This window comes from Gopherus evgoodei, chromosome 1 (assembly GCF_007399415.2).
Source record: "Gopherus evgoodei ecotype Sinaloan lineage chromosome 1, rGopEvg1_v1.p, whole genome shotgun sequence".
Lineage (NCBI taxonomy): Eukaryota > Metazoa > Chordata > Testudines > Testudinidae > Gopherus > Gopherus evgoodei.
Genome location: NC_044322.1, coordinates 23,887,870 through 23,907,128, shown reverse-complemented (window position 1 = coordinate 23,907,128; position 19,259 = coordinate 23,887,870). Strand labels below are relative to the sequence as shown.

At 46.5% G+C, this 19,259-nt stretch overlaps 1 protein-coding gene across 3 annotated transcripts in view; it reads right to left on the bottom strand.

Annotated features, from left to right (window-relative positions):
• The window catches only part of PIWIL4 (piwi like RNA-mediated gene silencing 4), a 66,363-nt gene that overhangs the window by 36,816 nt on the left and 10,288 nt on the right, over positions 1-19,259 (bottom strand). For all 3 annotated transcript variants that reach the window (XM_030559800.1, XM_030559820.1, XM_030559811.1), the window contains 2 exons: positions 18,878-18,989; positions 16,531-16,654 (listed from right to left, as the gene is read on the bottom strand). In XM_030559800.1, the coding sequence (XP_030415660.1) occupies positions 16,531-16,654; positions 18,878-18,989 (236 nt within the window). The remainder of the gene's footprint in view (positions 1-16,530; positions 16,655-18,877; positions 18,990-19,259) is intronic.

The window sequence follows — 19,259 nt, the reverse complement described above, 5'->3', positions numbered from 1 at the left end:
GCCTCAGTGCTTGAGATATAGCTGGTAGTCCAAGATGGATTGTAATGAGGCCCAGGAAGGACAAAGGTTCTGGTCTGAGGCCCACTTTGTAAAGCACTTCCATTTGGCTACGTAGGTCGCCCTGGTAGAGGGTTTTGTGTTACCCATCAGAACTTGCTAAACTTGTGCCGAGCATGCTTGTTTCTCTGCATTCAGTCACGCTGTCAGGCGCAGGGACACTAGCTTTAGGTGCTACAGACAGCCAGGGCTCTGTGAGAGTAAGCCCCACCAGACAGATCTCCTAGATCAGCACCTGCACCAGAAAGGCAACCAAGGCTGCCAGCGCCCTAATCAAGTGGGCTGTCACAATCTCCGGCACGCCACCTTCGCCAGCTCATAACAGTAACGGATGCAGGCCGTGATCCAAGAACAAATTATTTGGGTAGACACTGAGAAACCCTTCATCCTGTCTGCAACAGCAACCAACAACTGCATAGACTTACGGAATGGCTTGGTCCTATCTATGTAGAAGGTCAGCACCTGTCAGACATCCAGGGTGTGTAGCCTGTGTTCCTCATCCATCGCATGCGGCTTTGGACAGAAGACAGGTAAGTACACATTCTGACCTGTATGAAACTGGGAGATGACCTTGGGCAGGAAGGCCGGGTGCGGATGCAGCTTGACCTTGTCCTTGTAAAAGACTGTATGGGGGACTCCAAAGTGAGCGCCCTGATCTTGGACATCCTTCAGGCCGAAGTTATGGTAACCAGAAGAGAAGCAGGAGGGCGCATGAAGCCAGGGACTCAAAGGGAGGGCCCACGAGCCTTGACAACACAAGATCCAGGTCCCAAGGGGGGACCGGGTCCTCGACATGCAGGTAGAGGCGCTCCAGATCTTTAAAGAACCGTGCCGTCATGGGATGGGCGAAGATTGAACAGACTTGAAACAGAGGGTAAAATGCCGAGATGGCTACCAGGTGGACTTTAACCGAAGAGAGTGACAGGTCCTGGGTCTTGAGGTGCAGTAAATAGTCCAGGATGTGTTGCAGCAGGGCCTCCTCTGACCAAAGTTGTCAATCCAAGGCCCAACACATGAACCGTTTCCACTCTGCCAGGTAGGTCGCCCTGGCGGGAAGCTTCCTGCTGCCCAACAAGACCCGTTGGACACCAATAGAGCATGCTCACTTGTCCAAATTCAGCCATGCAGTAGCCATGCTATCAGGTGCACCACTGCCAAGTTCAGATGCAGCAGGATGCCATGGTTCTGGGCCAACAGATGCATCCAAAGAGTAGCTGCAGAGGGGCGGCTGTCGAAAGACTGAGCAACATGCTGAACCAGTGTTCACAAGGCCATGTTGGGGCTATGAGGATGATGCTCGCCCTGTCCTGCTTTACTTTTATCAGGATCTTATGAATTAGGGGCACTGGCAAGAAGGCATACATCAGCACTCCCGACCACAGAATCAAGAAGGCGTCCGACAGGGATCCCTTGTCCCTGCCCTGCAGGGAACAGAACATGTGGCACTTTCTGTTCTGCCTGGAAGTAAGGCCCATCTGGGGACTCACCCACCTGCCATGTTCACCTGGGGACTCCTCAAGCTGCAGAAGATTAGGCTGATTACCTCTGAATGGTGCAACCATTTGTGATGAGATGAGAAGGCTCTGCTGATGTGATCTGCCACGATGCTCTTGACACCAGGCAGGTGGGCAACCACCAGATGAATATCATCCCGCACACATAAGTTCCAAAGGCTGAGGGCCTCCTGACAAAGGGCCGAAGACCTGGCCTCGCCCTGCCTGTTGATGTAATACATTGCAGTTGTATTGTCCATCAGGACCTGCACTACCCTGTCTTTTAGGTGGGGAAAGAAGGCCTAGCAGGCCAGGTGAACTGCTCTGAGCTCCCTGATGTTGATATGCAGGGGTTAGGTCATCCCGCAGCCAGCGGGCCTGGGTTCTGAGCTCCCCCAGATAGGCTCTGCATCCCAGAGCTGAGGTATCAGATACTAGAGTCAGCGATGGGAACTCCCTGCAGCACCGCTTAGGGATGAAAGGACACGGTCCGATACCCTGACTACCTAGTCCAGGGCGTTTCTGTTGGGAACTTAGACCAAGGTGAGCCACACCTGTAGGGGTCATAGGTGGAGCCAAGCATGGCTGACGACCATTCATGCATGTGTCCATATGACCCACCAGCTGTTCTTTAGATGGGAGATTAGGTCCGATGTGGCTGAAAGTGTGCTTCTGGTAGGAAGGCCCTGGATGGCATGGAGCCTAAAATGGCTCCGATGAACTCTTTTATGTGCTGGACTGGCACTAATGTGGACTTTTCTATGTTTTTTAACAAGCCCAGGTCGTCGCAGGTGGAACGCACCAGATCGAGGCTGCTCCACACTCGAACTGGAGACGTGCCCTTGATGAGCCAGTCATCGAGGTACGAAACAGATGGACCCCATGATGCGTGAAGTAAGCTGCTGCTACCAATGCCATGCACTTTGTGAACACTGTGGTGGCCAAAGGGAAGCACCATGAACTGGAAATGGTGCACTCCCCCCACAAAACAGAGGAAGTGCCTGTGCCTCAGGAATATAGAAATATGGAAGTAAGCATCCTTTAAATTGAGAGCAGCGTACCAGTCTCCCAGATCCAGGGATGGGATCACAGAGGCCAGGGAGACCATAGGAAACTTCAACTTCTGGAGGGACTTGTTGAGGCAGCGCAGGTCTAGGATGGGTCTGGAACCCCCTTTGGCTTTTGGGATTAGGAAGTACCAGAGTAGAACCCCTTTCCTTTCATGTCCCAAGGAACTTACTTCATGGCCCCCAGATGCAGAAGGTTGTCAACCTCCTGAATGAGGAGCTGCTCATAAGAAGGGTCCCTGAAGAGAGAGACAGGGGTGGGAGGGAGAGATGACCAAAACTTGCAGGGTATAGCCCTGAGCTATTATGTCCAGGACCCAACAGTAAGACATAATCCTCAACCAAGCTGAGTGGTAAGGAAAAAGGTGACTGAAGAAAGGTAGCAGATCCGGGGAATCCGCTGGGGCGTCACTCTCGACCGTGCCATCGAAACAGGCACTTCTGCCCTGCCTAAAGTTTAGTCTGGCTAGGCTGCGCAGGAGGCAGAAGGGTGGTGACAACTAAAGACAGTGTCACTATCCCTTCTCCTGGCAGGTCTGGAATGCAGATGCCATGACCTTGTTGGCGAGGGCAGCTGGAATGGATAACATGCTGACTGTGTCGTGTGGACGCCCAGGGAACAAGGGTTGCTTTAGTGTCCTTCACTTCATGCAGCCTCGCATCCGTTTGGTTAGAAAACAAACCGTTCCCATCAAAGGGAAGGTCCTGAATGGAGGTCTGTATCTCCTGGGTGAGTCCAGCTGTTTGAAGCCAGAAGCTGCACCTCATCACCACTGCAAACGCCACTACCCTTGCTGCCGAATCCGCTGCATCTCACATTATTTGCAGGGCACAGCAGGCCACCGACATGCCCTCCTGCACAAGAGTGCCAAACTCCTGGGCCTGCTCCTGCAGGAGGGACTCCTTAAATTTAAGGAGAGTGTTCCATTAAGTTACAGTGGCCCAGAATGGTGATTTGACATCCAAAACTATAGACTTGCTATTGAATAAATTTTTCTTCCAAGTAAGTCCAGCCGCTTGGCCTCCTTGTTTTTTTGGGTAGAACTAGAGTGCACCTGCTTCTCCTTTTCATTGGCCACTGAAACCACCAGTGAGCCATGGAGAAGGCATAAAGATATTCAAATTTTTGGCTGGAACAAAGTACTTTTTCTCAGTTCGTTTTGAGGTGGGAGGGATGGAAGAGGGTATCTGCCAAATGGCCTTGGCAATATTGAGTACCCCTTCATGCACCGACAGCGCTATACGGGCAGGGGTTGAGGCTGACAGGATGTTAAACAGAGAGTGTCCTCCTGTTCAGCCATCTCCTCCACTTCCAAGACCAGGTTGTCAGCTATGCGCCAGAGCAGGGCCTGGCGGTCCTTAAAGTTATCAGGCAGGCTGGTGCTGGATGGGCCTGCGATCGAATCATTGGGGTAGGACGAGGAGGACCGCATGGGCAGGGGGGGGGAGACCTGTTCCTCCTCCGCTGGGGAGGATGGCTTCGGGTTAGGCACAGCCTCTTGAGGGTCACTCACCGGGTGCTCCTCCGGTGCCGGGCCTGGTGCTAGCAGCCACAGTTCCATGGTGGTGGCTGACAAATGGACTGAGGGGGGCATCGCCATGACTGGAACCCTCCAGACATTCCAACACTATCAATGAGCAGGCCACTGCCCTGGCTGCCACTGTCCAACTGCCACTGCTGTCAGCTCCGATGCCCAGTCCCGCTGCTGAGGCCAGGGTGACCAGCTGAAGTGGCCCTCGGTACTGGAGGAGCCCCCTTCTGGAGACCACGGAGGGGCTGTCGAGGCCTGGGTCTCCACTGATACTGGAGATAAGTGCCCTGTCCGAGGGGACCAGCGCTGATGGTATTGTGAGTGGGTGCAATGCTGAGGAGATTGGAGGCAGGAAAGAGATCATTCTCACGGTGCTGGTGACCGAGAATGGCACTGTAACTATGGTCTTGGGGACAGTAACTGGCGTCAGTAATACAGAGAAAACAAGGACTGTGACTGCAGAGCCAGCAACCAGGGGTAAGTCCTTGTCAATCTTAACGTAGGCACTGGCAACTGGCAGTGCTTAGGTAGAGAGCGCACCACTGTCTCAAGGGATTGGCGGCGCTCCACCACTCCCTGAGGAGCCTTGTCAGCTGGGTTGCCCTCTTGGGGAGCCTTAGCCAAAGCCTGAGGCACTGGTGGCTCTGGTTGCGCAGGAGGAGGCTTGTGCTCCTTCACGCTTAGGCCTTCGAAGGCATCGGTGCCGGCAGGGCAGTAGGTCCATTCCTGCTCACAGGAGTCAAAGAAGGACCTTTTGTCAGGCTGACGGCCCTGAGCAGGGAGGGCCGACCACAGGGCTCCGGTATAGGCAGGCAGCTCAGGGCCCGCTCCTTGCTCCCAGCTGACTTGCCCTTTGTCCCGTGCTTCTTGGCCCTTTTCTTTGGCACCGGTGACATGCAGCAGTGCTGGGAGGACCCCGGTGGCACACTTTGCGCTGATGCTGAGGTGCTGGGAGACTCATGCCGAGATGGCTCAGACGCCAGGCAGAAGGTGGACTCCATTAGCAGAGCTCTAAGCCTGATGTGTGTCTCCTTCTGCATGTGAGGCCTAAAGTTCTTGCAAACGTGTGCTTCCCCCAGGCACCTGAGACAGCCACCGTGGGGGTCACTAACAGGCATAGGCCTGTTACAGGAGTGGCAGAAGGAAAAGTCCCCGCTGGGACCTAACTGCTAACACTAACTAGTGCAATTAACAGGTACTTAACGCTAAAGATAGCTATACACAAAGCCAAAAGGCACAAAGTCCAAAGGAAGTAACCACAAGTCCTTGACGAGCAAGGTGGCGCTCTAACTGACCACCATGCACAGTAGGAAGGAACTCAGAGGGCATAGGGCTGGTGGCACCTGATATACTGTGCCATGAGCACAGCACTCCAGAGGGCACAACAGCCGACACTACAGGTACCGCTAAGGCAAAAATCTCACATGGGCGTGTATTATACCTAAAATGGAATAGACATAAGCAAGCGCTCAGAGAAGAACCAGAGGTACCAGCGGAAAGGTGTATAGTAGTGCCTCCATCCATGGAAGTAGGAAGGCATCGGAGAAGGAACCTCTGGCGAACCCGCAGATCAAGCAGAACTGGTGACACTATCTGTTCTTCCTGGATGCGAACAGGTCCACCTGGGAAGTCCCTCACCTCTGGAAGATCACACTGACTGCCTCTGGGTGTAGTGACCACTCAAAGTGAGAGAAGACCCCCTGAAGAGATTTGCCAGCACATTCCTGGCACCCAGAAGGTGTGAAGCCACGAGATGAATGGCACACTGTACACAGAAATCCCATAACTGGAGAGCCTCTTGGCATACGGCTGACAAGCGAGCTCCACCTTGCTTGTTGATATAGAACATCACGGCACTACTGTCCATCAGGATTTGAACCATTCTGCCCCTCAGGTAGGGAAGAAACACCTGGCAGGCCAAGCATATAGCCCTGAATTCCCTAACATTTATGTGGAGGGCATGATCCTCCTGTGACCAGAGGCTTTGCGTGCTGAGGTCATCGAATTGGGCTCCCCACCCCAGATCCAAAGCATCAGAGACTAATGTCATAGATGGAGATTGGGCCACGAAGGGAATTTCTTAGAACACTGATCGGGGATCTGTCCAACAGGTTAGGGATGGGACTGTGACCACTAGATCCAAATCATGTCTGCCGGGAGCATAAACCAATGCCAGCCATGTCTGCAGGATCCAGAGGCATAGACGTGTATGCTGGACTACTTAAGTACATGCTGCCATATGGCCCAGCACCTTGAGGCATACCCGAGTGGTCAGGCTCTTACGTGTGTGATGAGCATGGCTCAGAACTGGGACTCTGGCAGAAAGGCCCTGGCCTGAGCAGAACTGAGTACTGCCCCTATAAACTATCTCCTGAATTGGAATCTGGGTTGATTTCCACTTGTTTAGAAGCAGGCCCAGATCCTGACAGGTGGCCCACACCAGATTGAGGCTGTGCAGAACCTGGGCTTGTGATCTGCCTCTGACAAGTCAGTTATTGAGGTATGTGTAGATCTATACCCTGAAGTCTCACGTATGCGGCCACTACCACTATACACTTTGTGAACACCCTCAGAGCAGACAAAAGATCAAAGGGAAGCACCATGAACTGTAAATGGCATTGGCCCACTACAAATGGGAGGAACCTCCTGTGTCCACGGAGAATAGAAATGTGGAAACAGGAAACGGATCCAGAGAGGGGATGATGGAGGCCAGGGAGACCATGCGGAACTTCAACTTCTTGAGATATTTGTTGAGGCGACGCAGGTCTAGGATAGGTCTGAAGCTGCCTCTGGCCTTCAGGATTAGGAAATATTGGGAATAAAACCCCTTTCCTCTCATATCTTGAGGAGCTTCCTCTATGGCTCCAATCTGTAGGAGTTTCCACCTCCCGGATGAGGTATTGCTCGTGAGATGGGTCCCTGAAAAGGCACAGGGAAGGAGGGATGGAAGAAAACTGCAGGGTGTAGCCAGTTGCAATGGTGTTGAGCACCCAACAGTCTGAGGTAACCTCAGCCTGTACAGTGATGAAAGGAGACAAGCAGTTCAGAAACAGAAGGGGGATGGATCCTGGGGCCAGACTGAAATACCTTCGTCAGGTGCACCCTCAAAATGCTGGCCCTGGGCCACCTGGCTATTGTGTGGGCCCCAACTAGGCAGCTGGAGCATGACAGGGTGGGATAACTCATAGACTCTAGGACTGGAAGGGACCTCGAGAGGTCGTCGAGTCCAGTCCCCTGCCCTCATGGCAGGACCAAATACTGTCTAGACCATCCCTAATAGACATTTATCTAACCTACTCTTAAATATCTCCAGAGATGGAGATTCCACAACTTCCCTAGGCAATCTATTCCAGTGTTTAACTACCCTGACAGTTAGGAACTTTTTCCTAATGTCCAACCTAAATCTCCCTTGCTGCAGTTTAAGCCCATTGCTTCTTGTTCTATCATTGGAGGCTAAGTAAGGTGAATAAGTTTTCTCCCTCCTCCTGATGACACCCTTTTAGATACCTGAAAACTGCTATCATGTCCCCTCTCAGTCTTCTCTTTTCCAAACTAAACAAACCCAATTCCTTCAGCCTTCCTTCATAGGTCATGTTCTCAAGACCTTTAATCATTCTTGTTGCTCTTCTCTGGACCCTCTCCAATTTCTCCACATCTTTCTTGAAATGCGGTGCCCAGAACTGGACACAATACTCCAGTTGAGGCCTAACCAGCGCAGAGTAAAGCGGAAGAATGACTTCTCGTGTCTTGTTTACAACACACCTGTTATTGCATCCCAGAATCATGTTTGCTTTTTTTGCAACAGTATCACACTGTTGATTCATATTAAGCTTGTGGTCCACTATGACCCCTAGATCTCTTTCTGCCATACTCCTTCCTAGACAGTCTCTTCCCATTCTGTATGTGTGAAACTGATTGTTCCTTCCTAGGTGGAGCACTTTGCATTTATCTTTATTGAACTTCTTCCTGTTTACCTCAGACCATTTCTCCAATTTGTCCAGATCATTTTGAATTTTGACCCTGTCCTCCAAAGCAGTTGCAATCCCTCCCAGTTTGGTATCGTCCGCAAACTTAATAAGCGTACTTTCTATGCCAACATCTAAATCATTGATGAAGATATTGAACAGAGCCGGTCCCAAAACAGACCCCTGCGGAACCCCACTTGTTATACCTTTCCAGCAGGATTGGGAGCCATTAACAACTACTCTCTGAGTACGGTTATCCAGCCAGTTATGCACCCACCTTATAGTAGCCCCATCTAAATTGTACTTTCCTAGTTTATCTATAAGAATATCATGCGAGACTATATCAAATGCCTTACTAAAGTCTAGGTATATCACATCCACCGCTTCTCCCTTATCCACAAGGCTCGTTATCCTATCAAAGAACGCTATCAGATTAGTTTGACACGATTTGTTCTTTACAAATCCATGCTGGCTATTCCCTATCACCCTACCACCTTCCAAGTGTTTGCAGATGATTTCTTTGATTACCTGCTCCATTATCTTCCCTGGCACAGAAGTTAAACTAACTGGTCTGTAGTTTCCTGGGTTGTTTTTATTTCCCTTTTTATAGATGGGCACTATATTTGCCCCCTTCCAGTCTTCTGGAATCTCCCCCGTCTCCCATGATTTCCCAAAGATAATAGCTAGAGGCTCAGATACCTCCTCTATTAACTCCTTGAGTATTCTAGGATGCATTTCATCAGGCCCTGGTGACTTGCAGGCATCTAACTTTTCTAAGTGATTTTTTACTTGCTCTTTTTTTATTTTATCTTCTAAACCTACCCTCTTCCCATAAGCATTCACTATACTAGACATTCCTTCAAACTTCTCGGTGAAGACCGAAACAAAGAAGTCATTAAGCATCTCTGCCATTTCCAAGTCTCCCGTTACTGTTTCCCCCTCCTCATTGAGCAGTGGGCCTACCCTGTCCTTAGTCTTCCTCTTGCTTCTAATGTATTGATAAAAAGTCTTCTTGTTTCCCTTTATTCCCATAGCTAGTTTGAGTTCATTCTGTGCCTTTGCTTTTCTAATCTTGCCTCTGCATTCCTGTGTTATTTGCCTATATTCATCCTTCGTGATCTGACCTAGTTTCCATTTTTTATATGACGCCTTTTTATTTTGTAGGTCACGCAAGATCTCAAGGGTAAGGCAAGGTGGTCTTTTGCCACATTTTCTATCTTTCCTAACCATCGGAATAACTTGCTTTTGGGCCCTTAATAGTGTCCCTTTGAAAAACTGCCAACTTTCCTCAGTTGTTTTTCCCCTCAGTCTTAATTCCCATGGGACCTTACCTATCAGCGCTCTGAGCTTACCAAAATCCGCCTTCCTGAAATCCATTGTCTCTATTCTGCTGTACTCCCTTCTACCCTTCCTTAGAATTGCAAATTCTATGATTTCATGATCACTTTCACCCAAGCTTCCTTCTACTTTCAAATTCTCAACAAGTTCCTCCCTATTTGTTAAAATCAAGTCTAGAACAGCTTCCCCCCTAGTAGCTTTTTCAACTTTCTGAAATAAAAAGTTGTCTGCTATGCAGTCCAGGAACTTATTGGATAGTCTGTGCCCCGCGGTGTTATTTTCCCAACATATATCTGGATAGTTGAAGTCCCCCATCACCACCAAATCTTGGGCTTTGGATGATTTTGTTAGTTGTTTGAAAAAAGCCTCATCCACCTCTTCCACCTGATTAGGTGGCCTGTAGTAGACTCCCAGCACGACATCACCTGTGTTTTTTACCCCTTTTAGCCTAACCCAGAGACTCTCCACACTTCTGTCTCCTATGTCCATCTCCACCTCAGTCCAAGTGTGTACATTTTTAATATATAAGGCAACACCTCCTCCCTTTTTCCCCTGTCTATCCTTCCTGAGCAAACTATACCCATCCACACCAACATTCCAGTCGTGTGTATTATCCCACCAAGTTTCAGTAATGCCAATAATGTCATAGTTGTATTTATTTATTAGCACTTCCAGTTCCTCCTGCTTATTACCCATACTTCTTGTATTTGTATATAGGCATCTAAGATACTGGTTTGATCTTGCCTCCCAGCTTTGCCCTGACCCTCCTTTCTCTCTGCCATTATAGCCCGTGCCCCCTCCTGTTTCCAACCCATCTCCCAGGTCTTGTTCCCCACTTACCTGTGGGCTTTGCTCACCTGTCCCCGTCGAACCTAGTTTAAAGCCCTCCTTACTAGGTTAGCCAGTCTGTGTGCAAATAAGGCCTTTCCCCTCTTCGAAAGGTGAATGCCATCTGTTCCTAGCAGTCCTTCCTCGAATAGCATCCCGTGGTCGAGGAAGCCAAAGCCCTCTTGGCGACACCATCTTCGCAGCCAGGCATTCACCTCCACGATGCATCTGTCTCTGCCCGGACCCCTATCTTCAACAGGAAGAATCAAAGAGAATACCACCTGCGCTCCAAACTCCTTAACCCGTACTCCCAGAGCCCTGTAGTCACTCTTGATCTGCTCAGTGTCACACCTCGCAGTATCATTTGTGCCCACATGGATGAGTAGCATGGGGTAGTAGTCAGAAGGCCGGATAATCCTCGACAATGCCTCTGTAACATCTCGGATATGGGACCCTGGCAGGCGGCATACCTCCCGGGATGAACGGTCAGGGCGACAGATGGGTGTCTCCGTCCCCCTCAGCAGAGAGTCTCCAACCACCACTACCCTACGTTTCTTATGAGTGGTGGCAGCAGACCTCTCAGCCTTAGGGGTACAAGCTTCACCTCCTTAACTGTTGGGGGTGAATCCTTCCCTCCTGTATCAAGAAGAGCATAACGGTTATCTTTTACCACAGCAGGAGGGTTTGCAGCAGCGGTGGAGCACTGCCTGCTGCTAGAAGTAACCAGCTGGCTGTGTCCACCCTGAGCCTCCTCCTCCACTGGTGTGTCAGACACACCCTGAGGCATCTCCTCCTCCACTGGTGTGTCGGTGACAATGACATTTAAAATCTTTGTGTTTGTCCCCTCTTTTGTAGGAGCTCTGCCATGGTGGACCCGAGAATCTAGGTAGTAGAGGTGGCCGGAAATGTCAGCCTGAGGCATGTATAGTCCCAAGGAGCAAAGCATGGCACAGGAATCTTTCAGTTCGTGCAGCCCGGTATCCATTTACTCTGGAAACAGAACTTTGCCCTCAAATGGAAGGTTCTGAATGGACTGCTGCACTTCTTGGGACAGCCATAAGTTGCGTCTCATGGATATAGTGGAGGCCATTGACCTGGTCACCAAATCAGCAGCATCCAATGCCATCTGGAGAGAGGCTCTGGCTACCTTTTACTCTCCTTCAGGATGTACGCGAACTCCTGTCCAAGTTCTTGTGGCAGGGAGTCTTTAAATTTACTCAACAAATCCCAGATATTGTAATTATATCTCCCCAAGAATGGCTGCTGGTTAGATATCCTAGGCTGGAGACTGACAGTAGAATACATTTTTCTCCTAAAGAGGTCCAGTTTTCTAGCATCCTTGTTTTTGGGTGTGGCACTTGCCTGTCCCGCTCATTTGCAGCAAACACTACCAGAGATGCTGGAAGTGGGTGTGAATGTAAATATTCACAGTGCTTGGCAAGCACATAAATTTCTTTTCTGCCCTCTTAGACATTGATGGCAAAGGGGATGGGGTCTGCCAAAGGGCCTTAACCACTTTCAGCACCCCTTCATGCACTTAGAGAATGCTGCAGCCACCAGTATGGCAAAGAGGCTATGCGTTGGCTCTGAGCTCCTCCTGGTGGGCCAAAAGTCATCTGGTGGGAGTGGGTGGAAGGAACCTGCAACTGCCTCGTCCAGGGATGAGGAGGATGATGACAATACCAAGGGAGAGGCTTTGGCACCTTCTACCAGGAAGTCTCCCTTGGAACAGACACTTGCCCTTTAGTACCAGCATCAAAGACCAAGTCTGGTTCCTTCACCAGTGCAGGCAGTGCCACGGACTGCTTCTCGGATGTGGCTGCGGATGATCAGTGAGAGTACGGGTCTGGCGTTATGAGTGGCTGCGGGTCCAGCTCTAAAGTCCAGTGCCCAGGCTGACCAATGTTTGTGAGGCTGTGAACTGAATTCCCCCTCCGACTCTGAGGAGGACTCCTCCCTCGGGGACTATGGCGGGGCTGTCAGGGCCTCCCTATGTCAGCCCTGACAGGAGGCCGGAACGCAGTGCTAAGAGGAAGGTGACTGGCAGTGTTCTGGAGAATGGTACTGTGCAGGCAGGGACCAGAGTTGAGATGGTGGAGTGGGGCACCGAGCTGGAGACCACGTCGAGGACCTTCGAGGAGTCAGCGATTGGTGCTGCAGCATCACCAACAGTTGCCGAGAGGAGGGCAGCCAATACCACGAGGTTGGAGACCGACATTGCAAGGTCAGTGAGCCACATAATGAAGCTGAAGAATGTGAACATGGAGCCAGCGACCTGGGCCGCAGGATTGGAGACCATAGTTGTGGTACAGAAGATCAGGGCCATGATGTGACAGACTGGTGCCATGACTCCAGGACCGGCAACAACCGAGTGCCCATTGCGATGGTCCTATGGAGAGCTTCCATTTGGAGGGAAGAGCCTTCGCTGACCCTGTAGCTAATTAGGTATCCCGTTGCATAAGTGGGGATACTTAATGAGATCCCTGGCCTCCTGAAATGCCTCTGGCATTGAAGTAATCGTTATATGTAGGTGTCCCCTACTGCTCCCAGGAGTCTGAGGTAGTTCCCTGGGTGGGCTTGGAGCCCTTGGTGAAGAAGCTGCCCCTTGCCACTCCACAGAAGGCAGATGGCCCGAGACGGGTCATTTACCTGCCCTCCCTTTCCTTTCTCAGTGCCAGGAAACACCCCCGTTGTTTTTTGCACCTCTTTCTTGACATCAGCGATGGTGAATGGTGCCAGGGTGAACCCAGTGCCAGTGGAGCATTCCGCACCAATGCAAACATGCCCAGTGCAGAGTCAGAATGGGATGACTCCGAGGCCGGTCTCAGAGCCGCCTCCATCAGGAGGGCTTTCAAACAGATCTCTGTCCTTTTGAGTCCTTGGTCTAAAGTTTTTACGAATTCTGCACTTATCTTAAACGTGTGTCTCCCTCAAACACTTCAGATAGCTTCTATAGGAGTCACTGACCAGCATAAACTTACAGCGAGCGGAACACAGTTTGAGGTCTGGGGACCGGAACATGCTCCATCCCTCGGATGATGTCCCTAACGGGACCATTAACTAACTCTAACTTACTAACTACAAAATACTAACTCTACTGAGCAACTATATACAAGAAACTATGAAAGAGAACCACTGTAAGTTCTTGCAGTCGCAAGAGGAAAGGCATTCCAGCAACCGTCACAGGCAATAAGAAGAAACTGAGAGAGCACAGGGCCGGTGTCACCTCACATACCGGCGCATGAGTGCCAGGCTCCAGAAGGCACCAGATTCGGCCCTACAGATACCACTAAAGCAAAAATCTCCAGCAGCCACATGGGCACGCATACCTAACATAGCATCAACATGAGCAAGCACTTTAAGAACTTCTCCATTTTCTGCAACGCAAACATGTGAAAGTTCTCCCACTTCCTGAATATCTAAAATATGAGTCTAGTTCTCACCAGTGCAGCATATACACTGCACTTCACTCATGAATATTTAAAGAAGCTGTTTGGTGACAGGGAAAATAACTGCTAAATTCTGGCAGAATAAAATAGTCAATTAAAAACACACACAACTCTTGTAAAGAAACTAACAGTGACCCACCATATGAGAACCCACTATAGCAACCTAATTTTTCTCTTCCCTTAGATAATGTAACTGCACACAGCATATAAAGTACTGAAAAGTCTGTCTTTAAAAGTAAGAAAATGAATCTGAGTCTGTGTCATGTGGATCACTGTTGAACCTATTGGCTAAAGTGAATTCCTGTAAACAAAATAATAATTAGAATGTATGTACCATTTTACATTTTCAAAGCACTATATGATCACCAGGGTCCTAATTCTGATCTTGAACTGGTGTAAACCTACCAACTTCAACTGAGTTGCTCCTGATTTACAACTGTTTTAAATCAAAATAAGATCTAGCCAATTAAGCCTCTCAAAATACCTATATAACAGATATTATTTATCCTTATTTTACAAATTAGGAAACAAACAATGAGGGTAAGCAAATTGCCCAAGAACACACATATCTAGACATACCTCATATAGGCTCCTGTTTCTAGTTTAAGTTAAATAACTGTTTAGGGCTGTTGATTAATCACAGTTAATTCATGCAATTAAAAAAAATTAATTGTGATTAAAAAAATTAATTGCGATTAATCACAGTTTTAATCGCACTGCTAAAAAATAGAATACCAATTGAAATGGATTATATATGTTGGATGTTTTTGTACATTTTCATATATATTGTATTCTGTGTTGTAATTGAAATCAAATTGTATATTATTTATTACAAATATTTGCACTTAAAAATGATAAAATAAATAGCATTTTTCAATTAACCTCATTCAAGTACAGACTGTAGTGCAATCTTTGTCATGAAAGTGCAACCGAAAACGTGTATTTTTTTGTTACATAACTGCACTCAAAAACAAAACTATGTAAAACTTCAGAGCCTACAAGTCCACTCAGTCCTACTTCTTGTTCAGCCAATCGCTAAGACAAATAGGTTTGTTTACATTTACAAGAGATAATGGTGCCCTCTTCTTATTTACGTCACCAGAAAGTGAGACCAGGCATTTGCATGGCACTTTTGTAGCCGGCATTGCCAGATATGATAAACATTTGTATCCTCCTTCCCTCTTTGACCATCATTCCAGAGGACATGCTTCCATGCTGATGATACTCTTTAAAAAAAATAATGCATTAATTAAATTTGTGACTGAACTCCTTGGGGAAGAACTGTATGTCCCCTGCTCTGTTTTACCCACATTCTGCCATATATTTCATGTTATAGCAGTCTCAGATGATGACCCTGCACATGTTGTTCATTTTAAGAACACTTTCACAGCAGATTTGAGAAAACGCAAAGAAGGTACCAATGTGAGATTTCTAAAGATAAGTACAGCACTTGACCCAAGATTTAAGAATCGGAAGTGCCTTCCAAAATCTGAGAGGGACAAGGTGTGAAGCTTGCTTTCAAAAGTCTTAAAAAAGCAACACTCTGATGCGGAAACTACAGAACCTGAATTACCAAAAAAGAAAATCAACCTTCTGCTGGTGGCATCTGACTCAGATAATAAAAATGAACATGCGTCGGTCCACACGGTCTGCTTTGGATCGTTATCAAGCAGAACCAGTCATCAGCATGGATGCATGTCCCCTGGAATGGTGGTTGAAGCATGGACATATGAATCTTTAGTTCATCTGGCATGTAAATATCTTGCAACTATGGCTACTACATTGCCACAAGAACGCCTGTTCTCACTTTCAGGTGACAACGTAGTCAAGAAGCGGGCAGCATTATCTCTTGCAAATGTAAAGAAACGTATTTGTTTGCGTAACTGGCTGAACAAGAAGTAGGACTGAGTGGACTAGCATTCTAAAATTCTACGTTGTTTTATTTGTGAATGCAGTTTTTTTGTACATAATTCTACATTTGTAAGTTCGACTTTCATGCTAAAGAGATTGCACTACAGTACTTGTATGAGGTGAACTGAAAAACTTTTTTTTACTGTGCAAATACTTGTAATAAAAATATAAAGTGAGCACTGTACACTTTGTATTCTGTTGTAATTGAAATCAATATATTTGAAAATGTAGAAAACATCGAAAAATATTTAAATAAATGGTATTATTATTGTTTAATCGTGTGAGGGTTACTTGTCTCTATCATCTCATTAGGTCCTCACTGCCCCTACTCCCAACATAGGGACCCTGAATGGCGTAAGGAAAACCTCTCGTGTTGGGGGCAGTGGGGGGATACTGGCATCTGTCATATTTCTCTCCTTAATTAACTCAGGACTTTGCGGTATTAGAAGTGCTTGGTTCTCCCCAACCCCATCCCAACTTGAATCTAAGGGTATGTCTACACAGCCCACAGCAGCAGGTCTCCGAGCATGCCTCCTCTCTAGGCTTCAGAACCAGAGCTCCAGTCCAAGCTGCAACGTCAAACAGCCATTTTTACAGAACTACCACAAGTCTGAGTCTATCAACCGGGCTGAGAGGCTCGCTCTCAAATGCTGTGTAGACATACCCTCAGAGGCCCTAGTGCAGTTTCCATATGACACATAAACTAAGGAGTTGGTGGTCTCTTCAGCAGCCAGGTCTGGTTCTGCCCCATGCTTCCCCCATCATACTGAGTCAGAGTAAGTTTAATACACTGTCATTTTGCTAACTAAATACCATTCCAAGTGCTCCCTGCCCTCTTTTGCTGTCAGACTACATTACCAGACAAGAATTATAAGTTAAGTGTGGTTTACCTGTTAGATAGCACAGTTCAGGAATCAGGTGGACAACTCGTGGTTCAACAGTGCTATTCTGCTTACTTTTCAGTCGGCTAACCAGCATAGGCTGATTTAGGTCAGTCAGGACTATATCATACTGCTGTAAGGTGAAATATTATTGAGGAAAAGGTTAATCAGAAGACACTGCACCACGTTCCAGATAATTAGTCAAATCTGCTCATAAGCTGCAAGCTATTCCAGTGGCTGTGTTTTGGGCTGTACAATAAAGACCAAAATAATCTTGTCCACATATAGAGATACATGCACTCCCCCAATCTGGAGGTACAAAAGGGAAGGAAAGCAGACTTTTCCAACCACACAGGATTCCTCTTATATAGAGGAATTCCTGTGTGGTAAAACTGGCATAGATACCTCTAAACCAGTTATTCCTTATTCTCCCGATGTATAGGGCATATAGTGCAAGAACTGAAACAGGCAGTGCTTCAGCCATCCCCAGCACAGGGGATGGATCCTCAGGAACCACCGCTAATTCGATATAATTCACAACAGGCCTGAGACTGTTCTAAATTGCATCAGTTGTCAAAAACAGCCCCCAGGATTATGGGGAAGGCAGAGAGTAGGGTCCAGTACACTGAGAATCTGGCTCTATGTTTTTATCCTGTGCTTCTAACATCACTCAAAACTACTCTCTGGAAAGATACTGGGCCTGATTCCACTGAGTGTTAATCGCTACCAAATAGGAATGACTAATATTTTACAAAGGTCTAAATACCAACACAAGGTACAAAGCAGTACACAATCTTAAGTTTTCTTGTATGACATTTTCTGCTACTGTTCTCATGCTGCCACCACCATCAGCTACTATATTCCTTTTCTGGTTTCCACATGTATGTAGAATAATCTTTTGCTTCCACTGGAAGTGATTCCTGGCCAACCAAAAGGGATAAGAATGAAGTATTGTCTTCTCTGCATAATAACATGCCAATCCCTACCTTTCTGTATTTTCTTGTATTTGTAAAGAACCAGTTCATATTATAAAGACAGAGGTTCTAATTCACTATCACTTCCAATACAACTCAGACACTAACAAAGGAGAAAATGGAACCAAAATGCATAAAGGGATTTTATACCCGTAGACATAAAGGAAGGTATCTGACTAGCCAGCTACTTTATACATCTGCATCAATAATTACAATGAAAGGCCAGATTCTGTTATCAGTTATACTAGTATAAATAAGGAGCAACTCCACAGAAATCAGTGGAATACTGGATTTACTCTGGAACTAACAATAAGATCATTCAGGAAGAATGTATTTGAAGGTACAAAGCCAAATGCACCCAACAAGTGTAACAGTCCCAATTTTATCTTTTGGCCTAATTAAACCTTTAAATGAAAAGCAGCAATACTTTACTTCAATCTAATGTCTCAAAATATGGTTAGGATAGGATGCCTGCAATAAGACCAAACGTAAGCCTGCCCTTAAACATATGAACAAGGGCAAAGATGGATAACAATGGCATTTCTAACTACTGTAAAGTTGTGTTACCAGCACTGGAACTAATGAAATATAACACCTTTTAATGTGTATTGTACATGCAGCATCTGGAGTATGAGCAGATTTTTTCCATATTAGCATGTTTATGTGCTTTGAAGCATATTAAACACAAAAAGGGACTATTTCTAATCTTACTGTACATTGGTTATCTAGATTTTTGAATATTTTTAGATATTTAAAATTACTTTTACTAATACACCATGCAATATAGTAGCGATGAGTGTGAAAATGCTTTTTGCCACACTCTAACTGTACTCATGATTTTATTAATGTTCATAAAGTGTTTCAAATATGTAAGTACCATGTAAGTGTGAAACATCATTATTCTTAGGATTTCACTGTAACTTATTTTTTATGCATGTATGTTTATGGATGGAGCAATGTTTGCTCTCACTTGCCAAGAGCACTCTGTCCTGAGAATACTTTAAGACAATGGAACAAGTTAAAGTTCTGTTACTTTTCATAAAAGGTTAAGCCGAACGCTCTAATATACAGAATGCTGTTAATAATATTTCATACTTATAAAGAATTATTTCATCTTCAAAACACTTTACAAACAGTTCCTCATCCTAGAACCTGGCAAAGAGTTACCAGAGTCTATTAGTAAAAGTAATTTTAAACATCCAAATGTAACAGTACTGTATTTCCAATGTACATCATACTACTAAAAATGGTTCCTTTTTTGTGTTTAATATAGAAAACTTTGGTCATACTTGCCACAATTACAGCGCTAGTACATTCAGAAGCGGCTACACAATCAAAAAAAATTATATTATTTTGTAACAGCTTCCTAGTTTTTAACCTACCTGCTTATAATAATCAACATAAGAGATTTCAGTGCCATCACGTTTTGGAAATGTGTCCGTTGGCTTCACACACCAGTCAATATCATCAATACGGTAGGTTTTATTGTTATATCTGGGAAAATGCACAATAAGTGAGGGGATTTAATTGCTTGGCCTGTTTAAGTGTGGTATAGTCATAAGTCTTCTCCAGTATAGAGACTTCCCCTTTTGGATGTATGTGGGGGGGAGGAGGAAGCTTAGAATGACACAAGAAATATCAGTTGAATGTGATACTGTCTTCTATATTTTCTCAAAGGATAAAGCTTGCACCTTTAATAAATTTTCAGTAGTACAATAAAAACTTCTTTAAAAAAAATCTTATCAAATATTACTGCAAACCAGA